This window comes from Sylvia atricapilla, chromosome 19 (assembly GCF_009819655.1).
Source record: "Sylvia atricapilla isolate bSylAtr1 chromosome 19, bSylAtr1.pri, whole genome shotgun sequence".
NCBI classification, from domain to species: Eukaryota; Metazoa; Chordata; class Aves; order Passeriformes; family Sylviidae; genus Sylvia; species Sylvia atricapilla.
The window spans coordinates 9,535,708-9,557,061 of record NC_089158.1 but is presented as its reverse complement, the minus strand read 5'-3'; the positions used below and the strand labels follow the sequence as shown (position 1 = coordinate 9,557,061).

At 52.9% G+C, this 21,354-nt stretch overlaps 1 protein-coding gene across 4 annotated transcripts in view; it reads right to left on the bottom strand.

Annotated features, from left to right (window-relative positions):
* Positions 1 to 324: 324 nt before the first annotated feature.
* DAB2IP (DAB2 interacting protein) overlaps positions 325 to 21,354 on the bottom strand; it is a 127,592-nt gene continuing 106,562 nt past the window's right edge. For 3 of the 4 annotated variants that reach the window (XM_066332914.1, XM_066332917.1, XM_066332918.1), the window contains 9 exons: positions 19,599 to 19,743; positions 16,471 to 16,707; positions 14,830 to 15,031; positions 14,491 to 14,669; positions 12,137 to 13,010; positions 9,860 to 10,012; positions 6,840 to 7,042; positions 6,186 to 6,273; positions 325 to 5,384 (listed from right to left, as the gene is read on the bottom strand). In XM_066332914.1, the coding sequence (XP_066189011.1) occupies positions 5,217 to 5,384; positions 6,186 to 6,273; positions 6,840 to 7,042; positions 9,860 to 10,012; positions 12,137 to 13,010; positions 14,491 to 14,669; positions 14,830 to 15,031; positions 16,471 to 16,707; positions 19,599 to 19,743 (2,249 nt within the window). In that variant the 3' untranslated portion in view covers positions 325 to 5,216. The remainder of the gene's footprint in view (positions 5,385 to 6,185; positions 6,274 to 6,839; positions 7,043 to 9,859; positions 10,013 to 12,136; positions 13,011 to 14,490; positions 14,670 to 14,829; positions 15,032 to 16,470; positions 16,708 to 19,598; positions 19,744 to 21,354) is intronic. The other variant, XM_066332915.1, reaches the window with a different exon arrangement.

Sequence of the window (21,354 nt, the reverse complement as noted above, 5' to 3'; positions counted from 1 at the left end):
CCCCGAAAATGGGAAGGGAAAGTGGTGGAGCCAGGTCAGGGCTAAAATACTACTGGATGCAAATTTCAATGATTTCTTTGGGGAGGCAGATAAAACAGGTTTGTGTGTGCATGTGGCATGTGCCAGGATACTCTAAAAGCTGGAAATGACTGAGCAGAGGTGCTGGAGCACTTATGTAAAATATCTAAATAAATCTTTAATATTTCTAATTGCAAATGTACATAAATTGCACAGCCACATCATTTCTTTGAACACCAACAACTTTCTCTGTACATTATTACATAGTTTAAAAGGAGCTGAAGGAGATTCAGCAAACACTTCCACTTTGCTTTTTTGTTTTTTAAACATACTTACAAAAAAAGATTTGTTTTTTCTTTATAAGAGGATATAAAACATAGCGACTGCTTATCAGGAACAAGTATCAGCCTAAGCAGATATACAGAGAGAGGTATATCTTAAGACACAGTGATGTATGATAAAGGAATATGTGAACATGGAGGCTGCACTCTGGGGTACTGGTAGCTGATGCAGAGCCACATGGCATTTACAGCAATGTCACAGCTCAGGTGATCTGTGAAAGTCAATGCTTGAACGTGACACCCTTTTCCGAAGCGTGGTTGTTTCTGGATGTTGTGCAACGCCCTCAGGATTGCATTTGGTTTGGAAAGCCCGTGAGCTGCGTGTTCTCATGCTGCTGTTGTCCTCCCACTCCCCCACATGTGATTTCCCCCAAGGGGGAGGGAAAAGGCAGCAGTTATCTGTGTGGGGTCAGCTCAGGGGAGCTCCTGGTGGCCTGAGGCCGTGGCTCTGCCCCACACCAGGTCCCAGTCCTGGCCGCCCTGGGGGCCTGGATTGCTCTGAACACAGACCTTTGGGAGGAGGGGACCCCAGCAGTCACTGCAGGTGGGAAGGACGGAGCGTCCACCCAGGGACAGTGTCACAGGTGTTCCCTTTGGACTTTTGCTTTGTGCTCTCCAGGCAAAGCTGTGGGGAGGACAGGGCAGGGACCGGGGTGGAGCTGCTGACCCACTGGTCACAGGCTGCTGTCAGAAAGGCCTCGCCCTGGGGCTGCTCCCCCTGCCCTGGGGTCTCTGGGGAAAATGAGCCCCTTTCAGATCAGAGCCTGGGCCACAGCCTGTGGCTCTCCTGGCTGAACACCCCAGTGCGTCTGCCAGCTGTGACTGAAAATCCTCTCCTTGTCCATCACTGAACAGACCTCAGGACATTTTCTATTGCATCTGGGTGTGGACATTAGGAACAGGAAAAAGCCTATGAGCTATCTAAACTTTGGGAATCATTGATTCCTTGCTGATTGCTTTCCTAGGAGAGCCTGTGATACCTCACTGAGGTCCAGCAAGTCCCTTTGCCCTTTAGGAATATTCATAGTAGCAGAACTTGTGTCCTGCAACCTCGCAGCAACCTCTGGGACTGGCTCCCAGACCAGAGGGTTCCACGTGTTCTCACAGTGCAATCAGTGCTTTACAGCTGCAAAAGCAGAAAACAAAACCAACCAGACTCAAATGACAATGCAAAGTGACACCAGACTCTTTGGATGGCGGCAGGATTTGCTTAAACTGGTGCAAAAGGGGCTGGTGACTACACTGTAGTACTAGATGGCATGGGGAAGGACTGGGGTCCCTCCCATCTTTTGGCACTGAAGCCATAATCCCTGTCCAAAATGATGATACTTCCAGTCCGCAGAGACTTTGGGATACTGGTCAGTCTATTTCATTCCCCTTCACACAAAACCGCTCATTTCTTCATGAGCCTTCACTACAGTTTAACAAAACCCCAAATCAAAACTCTTAAAACAGAATCTTTGAGGTGGGCCCGCCACAAATCTGGATCCACGGGTTTGCTCCTTTCCCTCAGATCCCCAAGAGAGGAGGCTGGAATCAGAACGTGGGTCTGGATCCAGATTTGGCAGCCCGAGCCCACCTCTCCAACACAGCAGTGAGCTACAGCCAAATCCCGACCGAATAAGCAGCACCAGAAGTAAGTTACTATATACAACTGTTAGTGAGATAGATACGGTACAGTAAACACTGAGAACATTTACAAAAAAATATTAAGACTCGTATTAAGATAAAAACCGGAGTGTTTTTGCTTTGTTTACACTTTGACGAGTTTGCACTAGAACAGCCTCTTACTGTCGAAAGCGCAAGAAGCGGAAAGGAAATGGAGCCGGTGACAGAACCTTGGGGACAGTGGTGGTTTGCTCTGGTGCTGCAGCACCTCTCGGGATCCAGGTATTGCTATGGCAGGTCCCAGCTCCGAGGCCACGGCAGGGAGTGCGCGGGGCTCCCGCACTCACACACGCACACACAAACAGAAATGTACAGCTCATAAATAACAGAAACACAGACCGAAGGAACAGAACTGAGCCTGGACCTCAACGCCTGCCCCCAAACCTCTTTAGGGGAGGGTCACAATTAGGTCCAGTTGTTGACAGTTGCAGGGAAAGGAAACAGGAAAAACGGGGGGGGGAATCTCTACTGTAATGAGAATTCGTCCTGATTTAAATTTCTTTTTGTACTGGCTCGGGAAACTAAGCAACAACTCCAGAAGGTGTTGGCACTGGAACTTCTAAGATTTTAATAACTGGCTGTGGAAGGATTTAAGCATTCCTGCTATTTCAGCAGAACAATGTGTTCAGTAATTTGCAAGTTTGAGGGTAAGCAGGAGTTTGTGACAGATCGGGGCTGGGGGGGGGAGCAGTGCCTTGGCTTGTGGTTGAGGAGAAGATTAAGATGTACTGTGCTTAGCTTCAGCACTAAACAATTGTTTTGTGGGTGTTTCTTTTTCCAGCTCTTACGGAGAGCACTGACTGCATCCCAAAATTACTTCCATGTCTGAATGGAAACGTCGCTGGTGGGGCGCCCGCCCCGTGCCCTGTTAGCGTTTCCATTCCTCTATGTCACTTCTGTCTTGAAAAACTCCAGTCTCTCGCAACACAAATACTCAGAATTCAAAACAATCAGCTCTAAACAGGCATCTTAGGGCAAAAGCGTTTAAAATAGTCTTTTTTTGCAGGGTTCTTATCGTGTATTTGACTCTGAGACAGTGGCAGGTGTAAATCTACGTACCCAACGGTTCACAGTACCCTGTATATTCCTAACCTGTCTGGGTCTTTCTCCAGTTGTAACCTTGTCAGGTTTGTGAGGTTCTTCAAAGCCATCTGTGCTAGTCTCCAAAATTCAAAGGTGACTGTACTTGCCATAAGTACTGAGTTATGACATTGCTCTGAGGAGCTCCGTTTGGGGTCTGCTGTGTGCTGCACCCCCTCGGCAGGTGTTGGCGGGGTGTGGAGACCTCAGTGCAACACGTTCGCTCCTCCTGGGCTTGGCCCAGGGCTTCCAGGGACCAGAAAAACGTGTAGGAAAAAGAGCATCTTTAATTTTTGCAAACGATTGCATGAGGAAGAATGCTGTTAAGGAGCCTTACGGCTGTGGGGCAGCACGGCAATGCAGAGCTTACTGGCAAAGTGTCCCGCTCAAGCAGCCTGGGAAGTGTGAGGCTGGAGACGGTACCTAAGCAGAGCAGAGCTCAGGGAACGTCCTAGTCCCTTGGGCTGTACATTTACACATGGCAGGAGGAGCTAGGACAGGCGTTGAGCAGTGTGTTAACCTTTAGAGGGAGCATAGGCAGATGTCCTGTACACTGTACACTGTCATCCGTATCTCAGAGAAACCTGCGGCTCTCGGTACGAGGGACCTGCTCTGAGAGTGGGCCTCGTGAAGGACTAACTGCAAGGCCCACAAAGCCACAAACACAGCGTGGTGGCAGGTCAGCGGCACGACCCCCGTGAAGGGGCGCCCCCTCCGCTGAGCACAAGGTGTCTGTGCCGAAGCTTTCGGCGCTGGGAAAGTCTAATCCTGGCTTATGCCTGCACAGTGCTCCTGACAAGGGGCCTTTCCGTGGTGGCTGCTGTTCTTGGTGGTTACTCCCTTATGACCATGTTTTACATTCTTCAAGCCGGTTAATTTCCATGCAGTGCTCATTCCCAATTTAAAGAGGACAGTATTCCAGAAAATGGGATCTTTTTTTTTCTAATGCATACTGTGAAAGAAAAGAAATACAATTACCGATCTTCATGGTTCTTCAGGGCTTTTTCTTGTTTCTTTGTCTGCTTTTCTCCCCAGATATAGTAAAACTCTCAGCACAGAGCATTCCATCCCCACAATGAACCCTTGATCAAGCAGGAAGCTGCCACTCCACGTAGCCCCTCGCTCCCCCTCTACCACAACAGGCACCAGCAAATCCAGCCCCTGTCCCTCAATCACAGCTCAGGGAACAAGCTCAGGCAACATTCACTTTATTCTGTGGTGGGAAGTGTGCGTGGGACAGTGCCTGGGGCTATTGCTTACAAAACTCTTCCCCTTTATTTGTGAGAGAGCAGAAGCTGTCGAGAGGAATCGAGTTCCGTTCACCAGGTGCTAGCTCCTCCCTCCACTCCTGTGCCAGAGCCTTGGCCTTGCTTTGTGCCACCGGGCTGCCCAGGGACCCCCAGCAGCACCAGTCCTTCCCCCCTGCCACCGGGGTCCCCCACACAGCACCCCTTTGGCCACCACACCGCCCCGACCTTCCGTCTGCACTGCGCTCCCTGTACGGGCGGAGTTAGTTAAACACTAATTAGCTGCAGAAATGCCCTGTGGATGCTGTGAAAGTCAGTGGCCTCACAAAAGCCACCTGGAAGGAAGCTGGGCTCGGCTGGGGTTCACTTTGGGAGGGCTGTGCTCCGGGGGGGGAGTCACAGGAGAAGCGGGCCAGGCTTTGCTGCCGTCCCTCGGACGCTACATCCAGCAGCACACTTGAACTGGACTTACTGGGCCCCTGCCTGCTGCAGGCCCTGCCCAGCTCCCTTTATTTCGCTTACTGCAACGACAAGGACGTTACTCCTTGCTGGGAGGGGGTGAGGCATATCCTTTGGGCAGTTTAGAAGGAAAAGGTTACTTCTGTTTAAACATTAAACACTGATTCAAATCCAACAGTGACAGCGATTCTCAAATATACGTTATTTTCCTTATGCCACTCATCTCACACTCGACATTCCCGTCCCTCAAAGTGCTGGCAGGACATGTCCCAGCAGGGTCAGTCGGCGCCGTCCGCAGTAAGGAGCTGTGCTCGGGGAGCAGCCGTTCTCTGAAGCCGCGGCTCACGCCTGCTGCGCACGGTCCCTCCGGCCAGGCCTCTCCTGCGGCAGCGCCCTCCGCGCGTTAACAATTACTGCTGTTTCTGAATTCTCCATTCTCTGTAATCTGCAATTTAGTTGGGTTTGTGGGGGAGATCCCATTACGTGTCTGCATGCTGTACCTCTCTTTCAGCTGAGTAAGGGCACTCATTAGCCGTGCGTTGGCAGCATCCAGGGAAGCGATGCGTTTCTCCTGCAAGCAAACGGGCAGAGGGCACGGTCAGCGGGAGGGCACGAGCCCTGTCCCTCGGGATGGCAGCCCACAACAGCGACCCAGGGGCCTTTTGGACCAGGACCTTTCTCTCTGGCATTCTTAGGTGGGGGTTTTTAATAGCTACACAGCACTTTCTGAAATCCGCAGGGCTACAAATATCCCCTGCCTGTGCAATATGAGCTGCGTTTATTTTAGGATCCTGATGAAAATGGAGGTAACACAGTTGCTCTAATTATTCAGTTATACACTGTACTGTTTGTACTAACTCAGATGTTACAAAGATGGTAGGATTCCATTTCTAAACCCAAACTCTCCCAAGGTAGTTATTCCTGTCAGTGTTTAATTAGTGTAAATTAATAGTTTAAATGACTTGTAGCCTCCCAGGCTGTCTTTGATGGCAGCTCTCACCAATTACAGCATTGTAAGGATGGGAGCGAGAGCTTCCATATTGCAGCCTGATTCTACCACTCCTGTTCTTTGTGACACTGAACAAGTGTCATCCTCCTGTGATTGCCACGAGCAGAGGAACAGAACCAGCTCAGAGGCCCAGCAGTTGCTTGTGTGTAACTCTGAAAGTCCGTGTATGAACATGTCCAACACATGTACAGCCTGAGGTGACCGAAAGAGAACAGCAGAGAGCGTGCAGGGGCACGGTCAGAACCTCACATATACCCCATGAGGTGCAGGGGACAGGAGAAAGTCCCAGAGCTGCTGGGAGGCACCTCTGTGTTGGCAAACCCACCCTGAAAACTGCAGCAGCCTTTGGCACGGGGAACTCACCTGTGCATCAATAATCTTCTGCTTGGAATCCACAGCAGCCTGCATTTCAGCGTGGTCCTTCTTTAACTCCTCCTCAACTGACATCAGTCTGGGAGCCACACACAAGAAAAATTACATTGGCTGGGCTCTGCTAAGCCCAGGTATTACCCTCACACTCTGCCTCCTCCTGCCCACAAACTAAGCTTTTTTCCCTGGCTTTTACTCTTCCCTGGAGTTCTCTCTAGTGGAGTGCCCCAGAGCTGAAGTGACACAGCACAGTGAAGGCTGACCCACAGGTGAGGGCTGACTGAAAGCACTAAGTGGGCTTGGCTCAGGTAAAGGTGAAACCAGCTGTGCTCAAACAGTCCTGGATGAACGTGAACACCACTTCTCACTGGGTGGGAGAAAGGGATTTAGAGTTACAAGGAGGGATGGTGATGAGATCCATAGCTATGTGAACAGAACAAGCCTGCCAGAGCCTCCAAGCTCTCACCTCCTGTGCATCAGGAAAACATTGGGGTTTTCCTTGCCTCAGGTAACACTGAGGGGAAAACCCATATGTGAAACCTGCCTGCACCTCTAAAGAGCCCTGAATCTCCTGAGAAGGGGTGAGCTGTAATGCCAGCCAGGCTGCCCTGCCTTACTGCCATCCCCAGCACTCCCATCTCCCCGTACCTGCTGATGATGCCCTTCATCTGGATCTCCTTATCCTCCTGCTGCCTCCGGAGCCTCTCCTCGCTCTCCTCCAGCCTGGCCTGGTACTCCAGCACCAGCTTCTGCGTGGTCTCCTCCTGGCATTTGAAGCGAGTCTCATATTCCTCCAGCTTCTTGTTGGAGATGCGGAGCTTGTCCTGCAGCACCACCAGGTCCTGCTGGTACTGAGCGCGCAGGGACAGACACAGGAGGAGAAAACACACGTGGCACGTTACCTGGTAGGGTTTGCCCTCGCCAGGGAGTCCCCCAGACCCGCTCACGCCCCTGTCCTGGTATCAGACTATAGCTGCAAACCCGTATCAGACAACCCCGCTGGCCGACACCTCCTCTTCCGTCCTGTCGCGGCGCCGGGGGCGATGCCGGGTCCGCGGGGCGGGCAGGTCGCTGGCAGGTGCAGAGAGTGGGCTGTTAGCAGAGTCTGGCATTTCACAGGGGAAATGCAGGTTAGAGCGGGCCAGCGGCAAAGGCGGCGGGCAGCTGCTCACACTGACGGCGCGGGGCTCGCACAGCCAGGAGAGGCTGCAGCAGCCGTGGGGTTTGGGCTTCACGCAGGAGCTCCTCAGTCTACACAGTGAACGGGGGCTTTGGGCAGGCTGGGCGCCAAGCACGAGCTGCAGTGACAATGCAGCACACTGCTGTCTCATCGCCCTTCATCGGGACCAGGGCACCGTGCTGGCTGAGCAGGGCACACAGCACTCCTGCCTTTGGGGGCCCAGCATTTAACTCGGATCTCAAACCAGGGTTCAGTCCGAGAAGAGCTGCTGCATGAAGCCGAGACCCCACGGTTGTACTGGTCATTTGGGTGAAGCTATAAATCAGCAGCAGAATCACATAAAGCAATTAAAAAAATTAAGAGCTTTGGAACTCGGTAAAACTGGGTTCAGCTATTGTGGCAGCACAGCATTCAGTAGACTTGTTTTGCTAAAGGAAAATCCAGTGAATGTGCATAAGAAAACTGCTTTAATTTCAATTTGGACATAATCTTTTAAAAAAGCATCTCAACTGGAATAACGTTAGAATAATTAACATGCAGCTGATAATGTGGTAAGCTGCTTTTAAAGAGTCAGATACGGGAAAAAGGCTTCCATCTGAGTCATGAAGGCTGGTAAAGCCACAAGTGGCATTAATGAACTGAGAGAAGTGCACTCTGTTGTGTCTTGACTTGGCCTTTCCCCTTTGGCCATCACACCTGGGTAGGCACTGCAGTGATGGGTTGGGTCACGTCCCAGAGAGTCCTCCTGGACTGTGTGACCCCAGACCAGCTCTAGGGACAGGGGAGGGCAGCCGGGCTGCTGCTGAGGGCTGGCCAGCACTCCACTCCCAGCAAAAATAACTGCAGCCTCCAAGGACCGAAAACTTCGGAAGCTGATGGTCTTCCTGAGCTGCCAAAGTACTGGAGTGAGGAGGTTTTCCTTTAGCAAAGCTCTTGCTGCAGCACAGGAACAACACGGTTTGCACATGGAACCTGAAGCAATGAGGGAACAAAGCGCCCGTACAGCTGCACAGAAGCACTGAAGTCAGACAGCAGGGAGTTGCTTGAACAGGAAAGATTAAATACCTACCCTAGCCTTAAAATAGGAGCAGCGTAAGTGAGCTCAGAGGAGAGCAGGAGAGGCCTCAGAGCCCGAAGGAGTCGCTCCTGTCTCTAGAACACTTGTCTCATTCTCAGTTACCATTCAGGTCTTACAGTAATGGGGAGAGAAGTTATGCTAATGGTGATCTTGAATGTCAGTGACTGATGGGACAGCAGAGTAAGGAAAGATGCTGCATGGCAATGAGACAGCCTGGGCCAGGGCTCTCGCTGGGCTTGGGGCAGGCACTGGGGTGCTGCAGTGCCACTGGAGTTTGTAACCCCATCACTGCCTGCCCTGCACTCAGTCAGGATGGGCTGAACCCACAAAACTGCCCTGAACTTCCTGGGGCAGCTGGGAGCTGCACCCTCACATTTTCCTTGGGTTTAAGAAATGACAGTCCCCAAATGACACAGCACAGCAGAGTGAGACCAGGAAGGCTACTGGAACAAAGCCAGAAGCATGTCTGTGCTGGGAAACAGGAGGGGGGCCTGGGGAAGGATGATGCCTGCAGTGCTGGTGTGACAGAAGAGGAGCACGTTGAGGAAACATCCCAAATGCTGTTGGTGCTCAAGTCCACAATCCTGGCAGAGCCAGGCTGCTGGGACACAATCTTGCAGAAGCAGCAATCAGCAAAGATGGGATTTTACCAGCTTCTGACTGCTGGATCCTCATTTTTTATCCTTATTTTTCACCCTAGCCAGGCCTACTTTGTCACTTCCCAGCTTCCCTCACCCCAGACTCACCGAGGAAGGAGGGGAAGGGAGCAGCACCCCTCTGCTTCAGAGGCACAGGCCTCTGTGGGTCCAGGGGCTGAGACTGAATACTCTGTACTTGGCTTCCTGGCAGACCCCTGACTGGCCAGGCCCTGATCTGTGTGACACTGCCATAAACTCGTGGAAGTGCCACAAAGTCACCCCAGGCACCAGTGCTGTCTCTGAGACCAAAATTTGGACTTAATTTTTATGTCTGTGAACCGCTTTTTGACACGGAAGCTGGTTCCTGCTCCATGTCCCTGTTGTGAGGCACAAGGCTGCCTGTGCCTTACTCCATCTCCTTACAGGTGGGCTTAATCCATTTTTTAAGCTTTCTTCCTAGCAGCTGGGTGAGTTGGAATGGGGAGAGTAAGAGGCTGCAGTGTCTGTCTCTGGGCAACACCAACACTTGATTCCTGGCTCCTGTCTTTGTTACTTGCTTTCATCAGAAGGTGATTTCAGTCACCGAGTGTGTGAAACCTCCCAAACATTCCCCACAAGTTCCCTGTGATGCAGAGTAGGGAGCAACCTGGCCCCCTCTCTCCTGGGCAGGGACCTGCACACAGCCCACCTTCTCCCCAGGGTGCTCAGGGAATGACATTCAAGGAAATCCTCTCTCTATTCAGAAACTTGTTTCAATCCAATCAGGTTTTACCTTTTCTGCTTGGCTGAGCTCGTCCTTATTCCTGAGCTTATCCCTGTGCTTGGAATCTGGGTCAATGCTTTCATCTTCTAAAAACTGCATGTTCATATTCAAAAGCCAAGCAGCAGTGCGGTCCAGGGCATTGGGGTTCACAGGAGAAGGGGCCTACAATGAAACAATGATACAACCATGACAAAAGAAAAACCTGTAACACAAATGGTCATGAAGCTGGAGGGAGAGACTTTCTTTCCAAGCAGACCCTTTCCCATGCTGCTCACGCAGCAACGAGCCAGGCTGAGCTACCAGAGCAGCTGGGGCTGGAGCAGGAACAACTCCTGGTCTGCAGCTGGACGTTCCTTTGGGTCAAGCAGTGGGAGCCTGCTCCAAGTCATGGCCCTGGTGTGTGAGCAGATCCTGTCACCTCACAGGGACACCACCTGTGAAGGCACCGAGCTGCAGGTGAGCAGAGTGGCTGGATGTGGTTTATTCACTCCATGAGCAGAGTTCTCACAAGTCTTCATCTTGCTATGAGCCATCTTTGTTTCCAAGGAGTCCATAAAACAAGATCTGAAAACTAAAATGCTCCTTATGACCATGCAGGTGCCTTCTTGGAGAAGAAAAGTTTCTTTTCAGCCGAGGCTACACTAAGGATGCTGAAGAGGTCTAAAATCTCAGTATCACTTATGAACAGTGATGTTCCATGGCCAGTGAGCTACAGTTACATCTGCTGCCTTTCAGTCCTGGCCTGGGCAGGGACTGCCAGTGGCACTGCCTAAATATTTTCCAATCACATCACAGGAAGTCACTCTTCAGCTATTTCCTCTCCATCCTGCCTTGTTGTAAGCTGTAGTAAACAGTCAGATGAACACATGGGATCTGGATGACTTGGTCATTCAAGTTAAGGACTTGGGAATTCAAGTTAACAAATCAGAAATGTCAGAAACTTTCTCCTTCATTCCAACCTCTGGACAGAGAAACACAGCCACTGTCAGGCAGCAGAACAGGAGGTTCTGTGTCAGAAGGAGTGGGGACTGGTTTTATTTCCTCACTGCTGTCAGGCCTTTGCATGCAATCTTCCAGTCTGGTCTTCTACCTCCAGAATTATGAACCCAAAGCATCAGACTTGGCTCATGAACACTGCTACAAATCCTCATGCTGCCAACACGCAAATAGAACGTGCAGAGTGAGGGTGGGGGAGGCATTCTGAGAGTTCAGGTCTGAAGAGAAACCTCCAGAGGATCGCAGGGGTGGCTGGAGGAATCTTCTGTGAAGAGAACCTGCCCAGGGCTTTCTGACAGACACCCGGAGAATCCTTGTTTTTCTGGAAGAAACAGTGCTGCAAGGAGTTCTGTTCCTTGCACAGCTCTGTGCCCTCTGTCCCTAACGAGCATTGATTGTGTTACACAAAGGCTGCTGCTCACGGATCGATCCCGGAATCACGGAGCAGCTCTGGATGGGAGCATGAACAGCACTGAGCAGGCTCCACAGCTGCCTGAGATAACTCAGGGTCTGCGTGCAGAGGGCTCTTGCTGCTTGTCCAGTCTCTGCGTTTGCTTTTCTTTCACAGCTCTTCCTTTAGGCACAGAGCTCTTACTGTGATAATGTTCTGTAGGGCTGGTTTTGAAATGCAGAGTGAATAAATGAGCACTATAAAAGGGCCCTAGGCCTGTGACCTACTGCCTTCCATTTTTACCTCCACGGACAGCGGAATGGAATTCTGTGCAGCCCAGCACGTGGAACTGGGATCACTGCAGAGCTCTGCACAGCGGGAATGTCGCTCTCAGTTCCTTCCTCCCCGCTCCTACAGGATGGTCTCACAGAGCAAACAGGAATGTCCAGGAGTGCCACAGCCCCGCTGGGACGGGAGCAGCAGCAGGGAGAGGCTCTGAGTTACAGATCATGGTTCCAAGCCTGGCACATGGCACGGGGTTGATGGCATGGGATGACAGCCTGGGCATGGAGGGGCAAAGCAGTGACAAGATGGTAGCACAGGACAGTGGCATGGCTGCCATTGCCCTCGAGCCTCTGCCACCTACCGCCGTCACATTCCAGCGTGCCAGTGACGGAGGGACACCGGGAGAGGACGCTGCTCTGTGTTCCCGTCCCTGGAGAGCCTCCGTCCCAGGCCACAGGTGCCAGAGCCGAGGTACATCCCCACACGTGATGCCACCGTGGGGTCGGCAGCGATGCGGCAGCTCAGAGCCACATCCCCTCCCACGGCAGCAATCTCCACGGGGGCTAACCCCACCCGGCCCCTTGGGCGCCAGGGCCCGGACATCCCCAACTCACCTGTTTGTGCATGGTGCGCTGCTTCATCTCGGGGCTGTCCCCCTTGGAGGAGGAGGACTGCTGCCGGAGGCGCGCCCCGCTGCCGGGCCAGTCTGGCGACGAGGACATGATGCTGCCGCTGGAGGGTCGCTGGTACTGCACGGTGTTGAGCAGGGAGGGCGGCGTGCGGCCGCGGCTGACGGGCGGCGGCGGCGGCGGCGGCTGGTCGATGCGGCGCTGCGGCCCCGCGCTGTTCTGCCGCGGCACGGTGGGCTGGCCGCCCTTCTCGGTGAGCGACAGCTGCCGCCGGGCCAGCTCCCCCGGCCGGCGGGAGAAGTCCTCGGCGGCGGCGGGGCCGGCGAAGCCGTGCTTGTTGGCCGTCAGCTCCTCGCTGTTGCTGTGCGAGCTGAGCGAGCTGTGGCACTCGGAGCCGGAGTCGCCCAGGCCGCGGGGGGACAGCGGCAGCCCGGCCGCCATCTGGTACACGGGGTTCTGGAAGGACAGCGGCGCCAGCAGCTGCGGCCGGCCCGGAGCGCTCTCGCCGCTCGGCGTGGTGGGCGTCTGGCCCGCCCGGCGCACGGTGGCCATGCCCGTCACGCTGTTCTGCTGAGTCCGTGCGCTCCACACGCCCTGCAACTGCCCCAGGGACGACTGACTGTCATTGAGGGAGTCGGCCGTGCCGGCCGCGTTGGCCCCACTGTCCAGGAGCCGATTGTCCTGCAAGTCCACCATGGACAAACTCTTGCTGCCATTAGACATCTGCACGTCGGGCTCATTGGCCTCTGAGTAACTGGAGCTTCGGGCAGGCGAGGGCTGGGCCCCAGCAGACCTTGTGACAAAAAACAAGTCCTTGTTTTCAGGGGTTGGAGATGGTAACCGTGTGAAATCTATCAGACTGCGGGGAAGTCAGTGCATAAGGAAGAGGAGAGGAAAACAAAACAAAAAAGAAGAGTTGTGAATGCTGCACCGGAGCAGGAAAACGAAATCACTCAGAAATCAGGGTGGCGCAGCTGTGTGGGACAGGGACAGGGACAGGACCCAGGCCGGCGGGAGCAGGGACACGGCTGGCCCAGCTGGGGACAGTGTGAGGAGTGGGGAGGGCGCTGTGGAGCCCCGGCTGGCCTGGGAACGGGCAGGTAAGTGAGGCACACAGGGCACTGCACTGCCACCAGGCCCAAGGACACCCTCCTGGGAGCTGCTCTGCTCTGGGTCAGTGTGTGGCACCCTTCCTGCTCCCAGAGGCTGTATCCGTGCCACTCCCGTGTCCCCTGCTCTGCACCTGGCAGCAGGCTGCTGCAGGCACACTGCCAGGGTTGGGACAGCACAGAGCACCCAGTGTCCAGCCCAGGCCTCCCAGGTCAGGGAGCACTCACACAGCAGAGCTAAAGCTGGCAGCTGAAGGTTATCCCCCACTCCTGCTGCAATGCACATTCATGCAATATTGATTTCTTGGGGATAGGAAGAGAGAGCTTTGCAGTAGCTTAATGTGAATATTCTGCTGATCAAAGATGGTGCATTGTAAGCAAGTATTGGGGGGAAGCATATTGTCAGAGATTCTCCATAGCGTTGGATTTAAATAATTGCACCTCATGCTGGGAGGCACTAGAGATGAAAGCTCTGATTAGAGCAAGTCCAGTGTCATTGCTGCCTTTCATTCCTAATTAAATTGTTAAATATTATGCAGTTTCCACTTATAAACTATTTTACTAGCAGTCTTTCCATTTGTGTGGGCTCCATTTGGTTTTCCACCAACAGAAACATTAGAGGCCTGCAAAAAGCCTCATCCTCCCCATGAAAGAAGCTCCTTACTTAATCAGGCCCAAAAGTTCTTATAGGTGACTGTGTCTGTAAATCACTGCTCAGCAGTGAAAACTCCCAGTTTTATAAAAACTGGACAGAGTAGACTGAGATTCCTTGTGAGGCCTCTACAGCTTGGATAGTTCCAGAACTATCCAGACTTGGATCTCAGGGAATTCAGCACACACCCTACTTTGTACAGAGATGGGCAAAGCCAATCCAGTACATCTCTCACAGCCCTTAACACCACCCATCACCTCGAGGTCAGCACTAACAGACCCTCAAGCCCTCAGAGGATGAACACTTTTCTTCTGCAGCCACATCTCAACAGCTGAGACCAGAACCACCAGGTTCCTGATTTCCCTGACCACACGCCCAGTTCTGGCTCTCAAGGGGTTGGATTGAGCCATGGACTGGCACTACCACCCACTGCTCTCTGCAGAGTCAGAGCTGAGCTGCAGCCAGCACCAGTTCTGCAGTGGGAGAGTGCATCAGGCAACTCCAGGCTGCACCCAGTCCTGCCTGTCCTGGGTGAGCGCTCCCTGTGTCCGTGGTGTGTGGGCAGGCCGGTCTCTTACCCAGACAAGTCATTCTCAATGACCATTTTCTGCAGGCCTGCAGAGATGCTGTTGCCAGCGCCGGGCGTGGAGGCGGCGTGCTCGGCCGTGACCGACACCTGCACACAGGCCGGGTTACTGAGCGCGGCGTTCACGTCCCGCAGGATCCGGGGCAGGGGGCCCAGCCTGGTGGCAGTGCCCTGGGCAGAGAAAGAGCACAATTACCACCACCCCTTGTGCTTTCTGATAAAGAACTCTGCGCTTTGCCAGTTGCCGGACAGTCTCTTTGGGGAATCACATGAACAACATTTTCTCTGTCATTTCCCGCCCCCAAAGCTGTCCCTGCCACTCCCTGGATACCTGCTCGAGCTGGGAAATGACTTCCCAGAGGAGTGAGTGCAACGTGGACAGCTCCCGGCCCAGGTCAATGTAGCCCTCAAATCCAGCTGTGTTTGAGATGGTTTCAGGATTGGAAATCTCCAGGAGAAACCTCTGCATGTTAGTCCATTCGTGTTCCAGGAACTGATTCATAAAGGACATGTATTCCTCTTTGCTGCCAAACCTATTATTGAGAGAGCAACATGGATTTCAGCTAAATCCAGGGAAAAAAGTGCAGTCCATGGAAGGGGTGGGTACAATAAACACAGCTAAGAACCCTCCTCTAGCATTTCAAGCCTTTGGGATCCCTGGGCTGTGAGCAGGTGCCTGGGACACCTCACTAACCATGGACCCAAAATTAACCCCAGCCTGACTAAGCCCTCATCAGAAACAAAGGCGAAAGCAGGAGAAACAAAAGAGTTCTTGGTAACCCAGTGTCCCACTGCTGGGTCAGGGCACAGCCTCCAGAAACAGGACCTGTCACTGGAAATCAAGATGCTGTCACAGCAATCACCCTCAGCTGACTGGAGCCCAGTGCTGGGTGGGGGCAGGAATCCTGCACTCTCCAGCAGTGCCAGCACAACTGCTCTGGGATCAGCCTGAGAGCTGCCTCTGCAGCTGGGCCAGCCCCATCGCCCCCTCAGGCTTCCTGCCACCTCCCTCTGCCCTCCAAGCTCTCTGCCCTCAGTCTTTTGTCTGATTTGGAGCACAACAGGGAGCGCCTGGTGGCTGGGCTGTCCTGGCAGCAGTTGGTGCTGTGCCAGCAGTTCCATGGGACAGGCTTGGCCCGGTGTCATGCACAGGACAGCTCGGCTTGATCACTTCAGCCTCACTAATGTCAGCTTAGTTAAAGAGCCTTTCCTGCAAAGTGCTGGAAATATGAAAACCCTTTAGTTAGGGATTGGTCAGGAATACAGAGAATTTCTGTCATCTGGTGTAACACACTTGTTCATCTCCTGCCAGTGTCCGCAGGCGCCTCTGTGCCTTCCTGACTGTGAGTGTGAGCACTAAGCCAGTTTCCAGATCTAAGGAGCTTTAGACAGAAACTGTCCATTCATGTTTCAGAAAGCTCATCATTTTGTTATCAGAGCTCAGGATAAGCAGCTCAGACCTACAGCCAGTGGAAAGATTTTCAGAAATCTCTCGCTTTGTTCCCATCAAACCAATGGGCTTAGTTAGAAATTGATGGCATCCCTGTTCTCAGGCCTTCCCAGTTCAGTCAGCTGCATTTTAATAGCAGAGAAGGTCCCAGAGCTCAAAGGAGGGATGGAACAGTTCCTGAGCCAAGCACATCACTGCTGCTGATTGGGTTCTGGTCCTACACCCGCAGGACATCACAGGACAAAGTCCCCACTGCCACCCCGCTGCTCGTCCACGTGGTCAAAACAGCCTGTTTCCCTGCTCATAAAACACGTCCTGTTTTGGAAACTTGAATGATCTCCCTGACCTGAGAGTGAGGGAACGAGTCCCAGAGCGATGTGGGGAAAAAGCCAACAGGAAGCACAGAGGTCCCTTGCAGCGAGGACAGGAGTGGCCGGTGTGGCACTCGGTGCCGGCGCCGCGGCTCTGCCCGCGCAGCCGGAGGTTCCGTCCCCTCCCTGCCCTGCCCACAGCCCGGCTTACTTGGCGAAGTTGGCGAGGTTCTGGGTGACCTTGGCGATGAGGGTCAAGGTGCGCGCGGTGCGGTCGTCGGGGTACTCCTGCAGCAGGCTGAAGAGCGACGGGGACATGATGGCCGGGCACAGGAACCGCAGGAACAGCGAGGCACTGATCAGGCGCTCGCTGATGTCGGGGCGGCCGCGGTTGCTGCACTCCTGTCTCCACGAGGCAAAAACCTCTTTGAGCTCTCTGGGGAAGACGCTGAAACGGCACAATGTCTGTCAGGGTTGGAGCGTCAGGAGTCTCAAACCCCAAAGCGCAGCTGCTTTGTAAAGTTGTGAGAGAAGCAGCTTCTACTGGACCTTACGCTGGATGCCAAGACCCCAGAAAACTGGGAAGGCTGGGATATGAAACAAACTGGACAGAAGCTCTTCAGGACTTGGTGCCATGGAGTGCTCTGAGCTGGAGGAAGCTCAGCCAGCAAGGAGAGCATCTCCTGAAGAATCACCAGCAGCACTGGAATCTCTGGCACAGCCGGAGCTTGGAGGGGGGGCTGTGCAAACTGTAACACTCCTGTTCAAGCACCTGGATCAAATCCCACTGTGCCTAGTACAAACACAGAGCCCCAGCGGAGTTACTCCAGCCTTGTAGCTGCACAGACCTCAGCCTGCCTTTCCCGGATGCCAGAATTCCCTGGGGGCCAGCAGACGCTCACTGCAGCAGCCCTTATCATGGAGAACTGCTGCCTGTTCCTGCTCAGCCCTCCCCAGCTCCCCGTCCCACCTTATCCTGTTCCCAGCATGTGTTATTTACTCAGCTGGAGACTGCCACCCGGAAGCAGGCTGGCACTGGGCTGCCACTGGTCCTGCTGTCCCTGGCACACAGATCCCACTGCCCTGGCCAGGAACCGCCGTCCTTGTGGCACACCCAGAGCTGTTCCCTGACTGCAGGGGTACAACAGCAAGTGGGCTCCATTTCAGGCCATCTGACCCTCTGACACAGTGCTGACACTCCTCAGAAGTGCCTGGAAAATGCTGCCATCCTGTTCAGCTTCTGCTCTGTGCTGCCTTCATAATTTCACCCTCATGAGCTTTTTTACCCTGAGTTCTACAAATAGCATTAGCCAACATCTTTGGCTGGATAAATTCTCCTCTGTCTTTGGCTTGATCCACACAATTGGACAAAACCCTTTCACTTCATGGTATTTGCCCAGAAACAGGCGAATCCTTTAAGCGATTTGCAGCCTGAATGATCAGGACAGGTTGTGCAGTGACTGGAGAGCAAAGCCCTGAAATGCAGCACCCGTCACAGGCTGGAGCCCGTGGAAGTTTAATTGTGTCACAGCGGATGGAATTCGGATCGTTGGCTTTATGTGACAAACGGGCCCGTAATTCATTACCCAACTTCCCACTAACGAGCTTCCACATGCTGAAATTCTGCTTACACTGAAACTTTCCAGATGTCCAAATTATGTCATAATTATAACAATTTTCGGTTATTGTGAACCTCTTTCCTCTCCCTGACTCTCTCCACAGATGAGCACACACACTCCAGTGCTCTATTTAAAGCAGGATGGGTGGCTGTTGGGATACCTTGGCCAATCCCAACACTCATCAGCCCAATTAATCCCCGAGAACCACTGAGCTCAAAGGACTGAGGGGGGACCACTCAGAGCAGCAGCTCAGCTGCTCCAGCCTTCCTTGGAAAGGCAGGAGGAGAGGAACAAACTTCCCGTGCATTCCTGACTTTCCCTGGGTCCCTTTTCAAGCCTATTTTTAGAGTGACCTTTGAGTGCTGCTTCGCGTATTTTTAGGAAGACATTAATTCAAACCATTACGATCCACTGCTGACTGGAAGTGGTGAATCCCTCCTGGGAGAGCAGGTAAACGCCATTCCTGAGTCAGAGTTTTTAATTGGCCAAGGATAAGGAGTAGGATACCTGTAAAGAACCTGCCCTTAGTGTACCTGGGGTAGATAACAGCAGCCTGAGTGAGCCTCTTGCTCCCTGCTCTCCCCCTGAGCAGGATCAGAAAAGCAGTTCCCTTCCAGGAGGGCACACTCAGTGTCTTGGGAGATTATTTATAATGAGTTTCTGACCTCGACACAACAGCTAGGAGAGGAGAGAAAACAAGAAATCCTCGTTGTCGAAAACCTCCTTCCTCCAATATTATCCCTTGTTGATGCTTTGCAACAACAGCGTTGCTACTAAACACATTAATAAAAACTAAGCCCAGATTTTAAACAGAAGGGCTGGAAATCCAACAGTGAGACAAAAATGCTCCTTCTCTTATGATCAGGACCAAAGGATCTGGGCAAGTCAGCAAAAAGCAGAAAAAAAATTATTTCTCCAAGTAAAGAGAGTCTCAAGTCCATCGTTTTCCCCTTTGAGGTGACCTCTGCAGGCAGCAGCTGTCACAGACCCAGGGGCTCCTGGCTGCCAGTCCCAGCAGGAACACCATGAGCACAGCTGTGCCCAGCAACCACCTCCTCAGCAGGATCCTCTGCCTCACGCCAACCCATTTGGGATATTCGGGCCTGTCCCAACCAGTTGCAAGAACCTTTACCCTGAGAACAAACAACTCGGAAATGCCTCCAGCTGCATACCAGGCCTTGGGCCAAGGAGGCAAAGGGCTCCCATCACCCAGCAACCGCCCAGGGCTGGGAGAGAGAGGGGTTAATCCAGAGGAATGTGGGATGCTGAGCCAAGGAGGAGAACAGCATCCTCCTCCCAGCCCCAGCACTCTGCAACCAGAGAACATCTGCCCAAACAAAAGCCGCCTGTGCTGGGGCAGCTCCTCGCAGGTGCTGCAGGATTTCCGAGCTCTGCCGGATGCTCCTGGAGGTGTAGATCTGTCAGTCCCATCCAGACTGACTTGTTCCATGGCTGGAAGAGCCAGAACATGCATCTCTGCCCTTTTTTCCACAATTCTATACACATTTGGCATCAAGTCCCTCTCTGAATCAGTCACACTTGGTGTTCCTTGACTCCACTGCCGTGTCCCTGTGCCCCAGTGACCCTTCAGCACCTCTGAAAACCAGAGAATCTGGGAGGGTGCCACATCCCCAGAGCTCCAAACTCTGCCAGAGCCACAGGTCCAGTCCTGCAGGCACAGCCCTCCACCAGGAGGGAGTGCCACTCGTGGGATACCCACCAGTAGGAGTTGATGATCTTGCAGAAGGCCAGCTCACAGCACATCTTCAGGTTGCCCTGATGTTCTGGGAGGTCCGAAGAGGAACATTTGCTGGGATCCACCTCACAGTTTTCATCTGATTCATACAGTGCCTTGATGAACTCCCCTGTAAAACAGAGTTGGTGATGGGTTTGGAGACATGAAATACGCAGCCTTCAATCAGCTCTGTTCCCAACCCCAGTGCCTGAGCAGCTCCCCGGGTCCCAGCACACTGGGGGAAGACAAGAGGGATACAGGAGCACGTGGTGGCCCTGGGGCAGCTCTCAGTGTCCCCAGGAGAGCAGGAGTCCCTTGGGAGCTCCCGTGCAGCAGTGCACAGGCAGCACCCTGCACACTCCATCCCCAGCTGCCCCTCTGGCTCTGGGGTGCTGCACCAGGACTGGGTGCCCAGCCTGACCCCCTGCACTGGCTCCAGAGGCTCTCCCTCGGGCTAATCCAGGAGCAAGGATGCTGCCAGGCCCTGTAATTATTGGCAGCACGGCCTGCTACTGCAGCCTGTGCCCTGGTGCTGACAAACCACTGTGATTCACAGGAGAAATAGGTAATTAAAGGAAAGAAACCATTTGCTCAGGTTATTTTGAGCTGAACATCACATAAAATGAAATTAAAATATTTCCTTGAGCTTTCCTGTGCTTCTTTTTGGTGCCTGGCTGCTCCTCCTCACCCTTGCAGAGGCTCACACTGAGCTGCTCCACCAGCTTCTGCTCTTGTGGCACCTTTCACCCCAGGGCACCCTGCAGTCAGGGTTGGTGGGGTCAGTCCTTCATCCCAGCAGTGACTGGGGACAGGGGGACAGGGGGACAGGGACCAGGAGGCAGCGTTTAGCGCGGGTGATATTCTGGGGGAGAGGTTTGCTTTGGCTTTCTTCTAATTCCAGTTGGTTTGCTCCTAATTCCTGACTCTCTTGGATTTTCCCATCCTGTTTTTTCCCCATTCCAATCTGCATTCCTTCCCTATTGCCAAAACAGATTTTAATTACATACTGGAGAGCCTCTCCAGTGTATTTTGAGTGCTGCCAGGGAGCTCTGGAGCCGCTCTGCTCGCCTGCAGGTGATGCCTGCTGTTCTTACCTGGCCCCATCACCTGCTCCACGGTTCCAAGGACAGTGCCACGCTGCCCTGGGGCACCTTGTGACACACAGGTGATTCATCTCCCTGGGAAAAGGTCACTCAGAACCAACCAGGCTCCTCCTGCATGAGATGGGACTGGCCTGGCAGCACTGAGCCCCCAAAAGGGAATATTGCAAAATTCTCTGATATCATTAATCTCCTGGCTTTTGAGAATTTTTATGAGTTATCTACTTACAGACTTGCCTTCAACCAGAAAGAATTACAAGACAGAAATAAATAATATTCCTTCTGCTATTCTTGTGGGCTCTCTGCCTGAATCTGCTCAATTATTCTCCTTTCTTCAAGGTTTTCATTATTATTATTATTATTATTATTATTCTCTTAATAAAGTATTTATGCTTCTTTGCTCCTTGCTAAAATTATACAAACCCACTAGCAGGAACCCAACATACTGAAAAATTTAACACCTCAACAGAAACTCTGCTCATCCTGCCCTGGGATGTGGATCCAATGGAAGCTCACAGAGTTTCCAAGGCAGTCTCTCCTCATCCTCACGCTGTGTTCCCTGCATGCAGCAATTCCTTCCTGACCTGCCCAGAAGCAGAAGCTTCTAATTATTTTCATTTGCATCAAGAGAAGTATTTTTG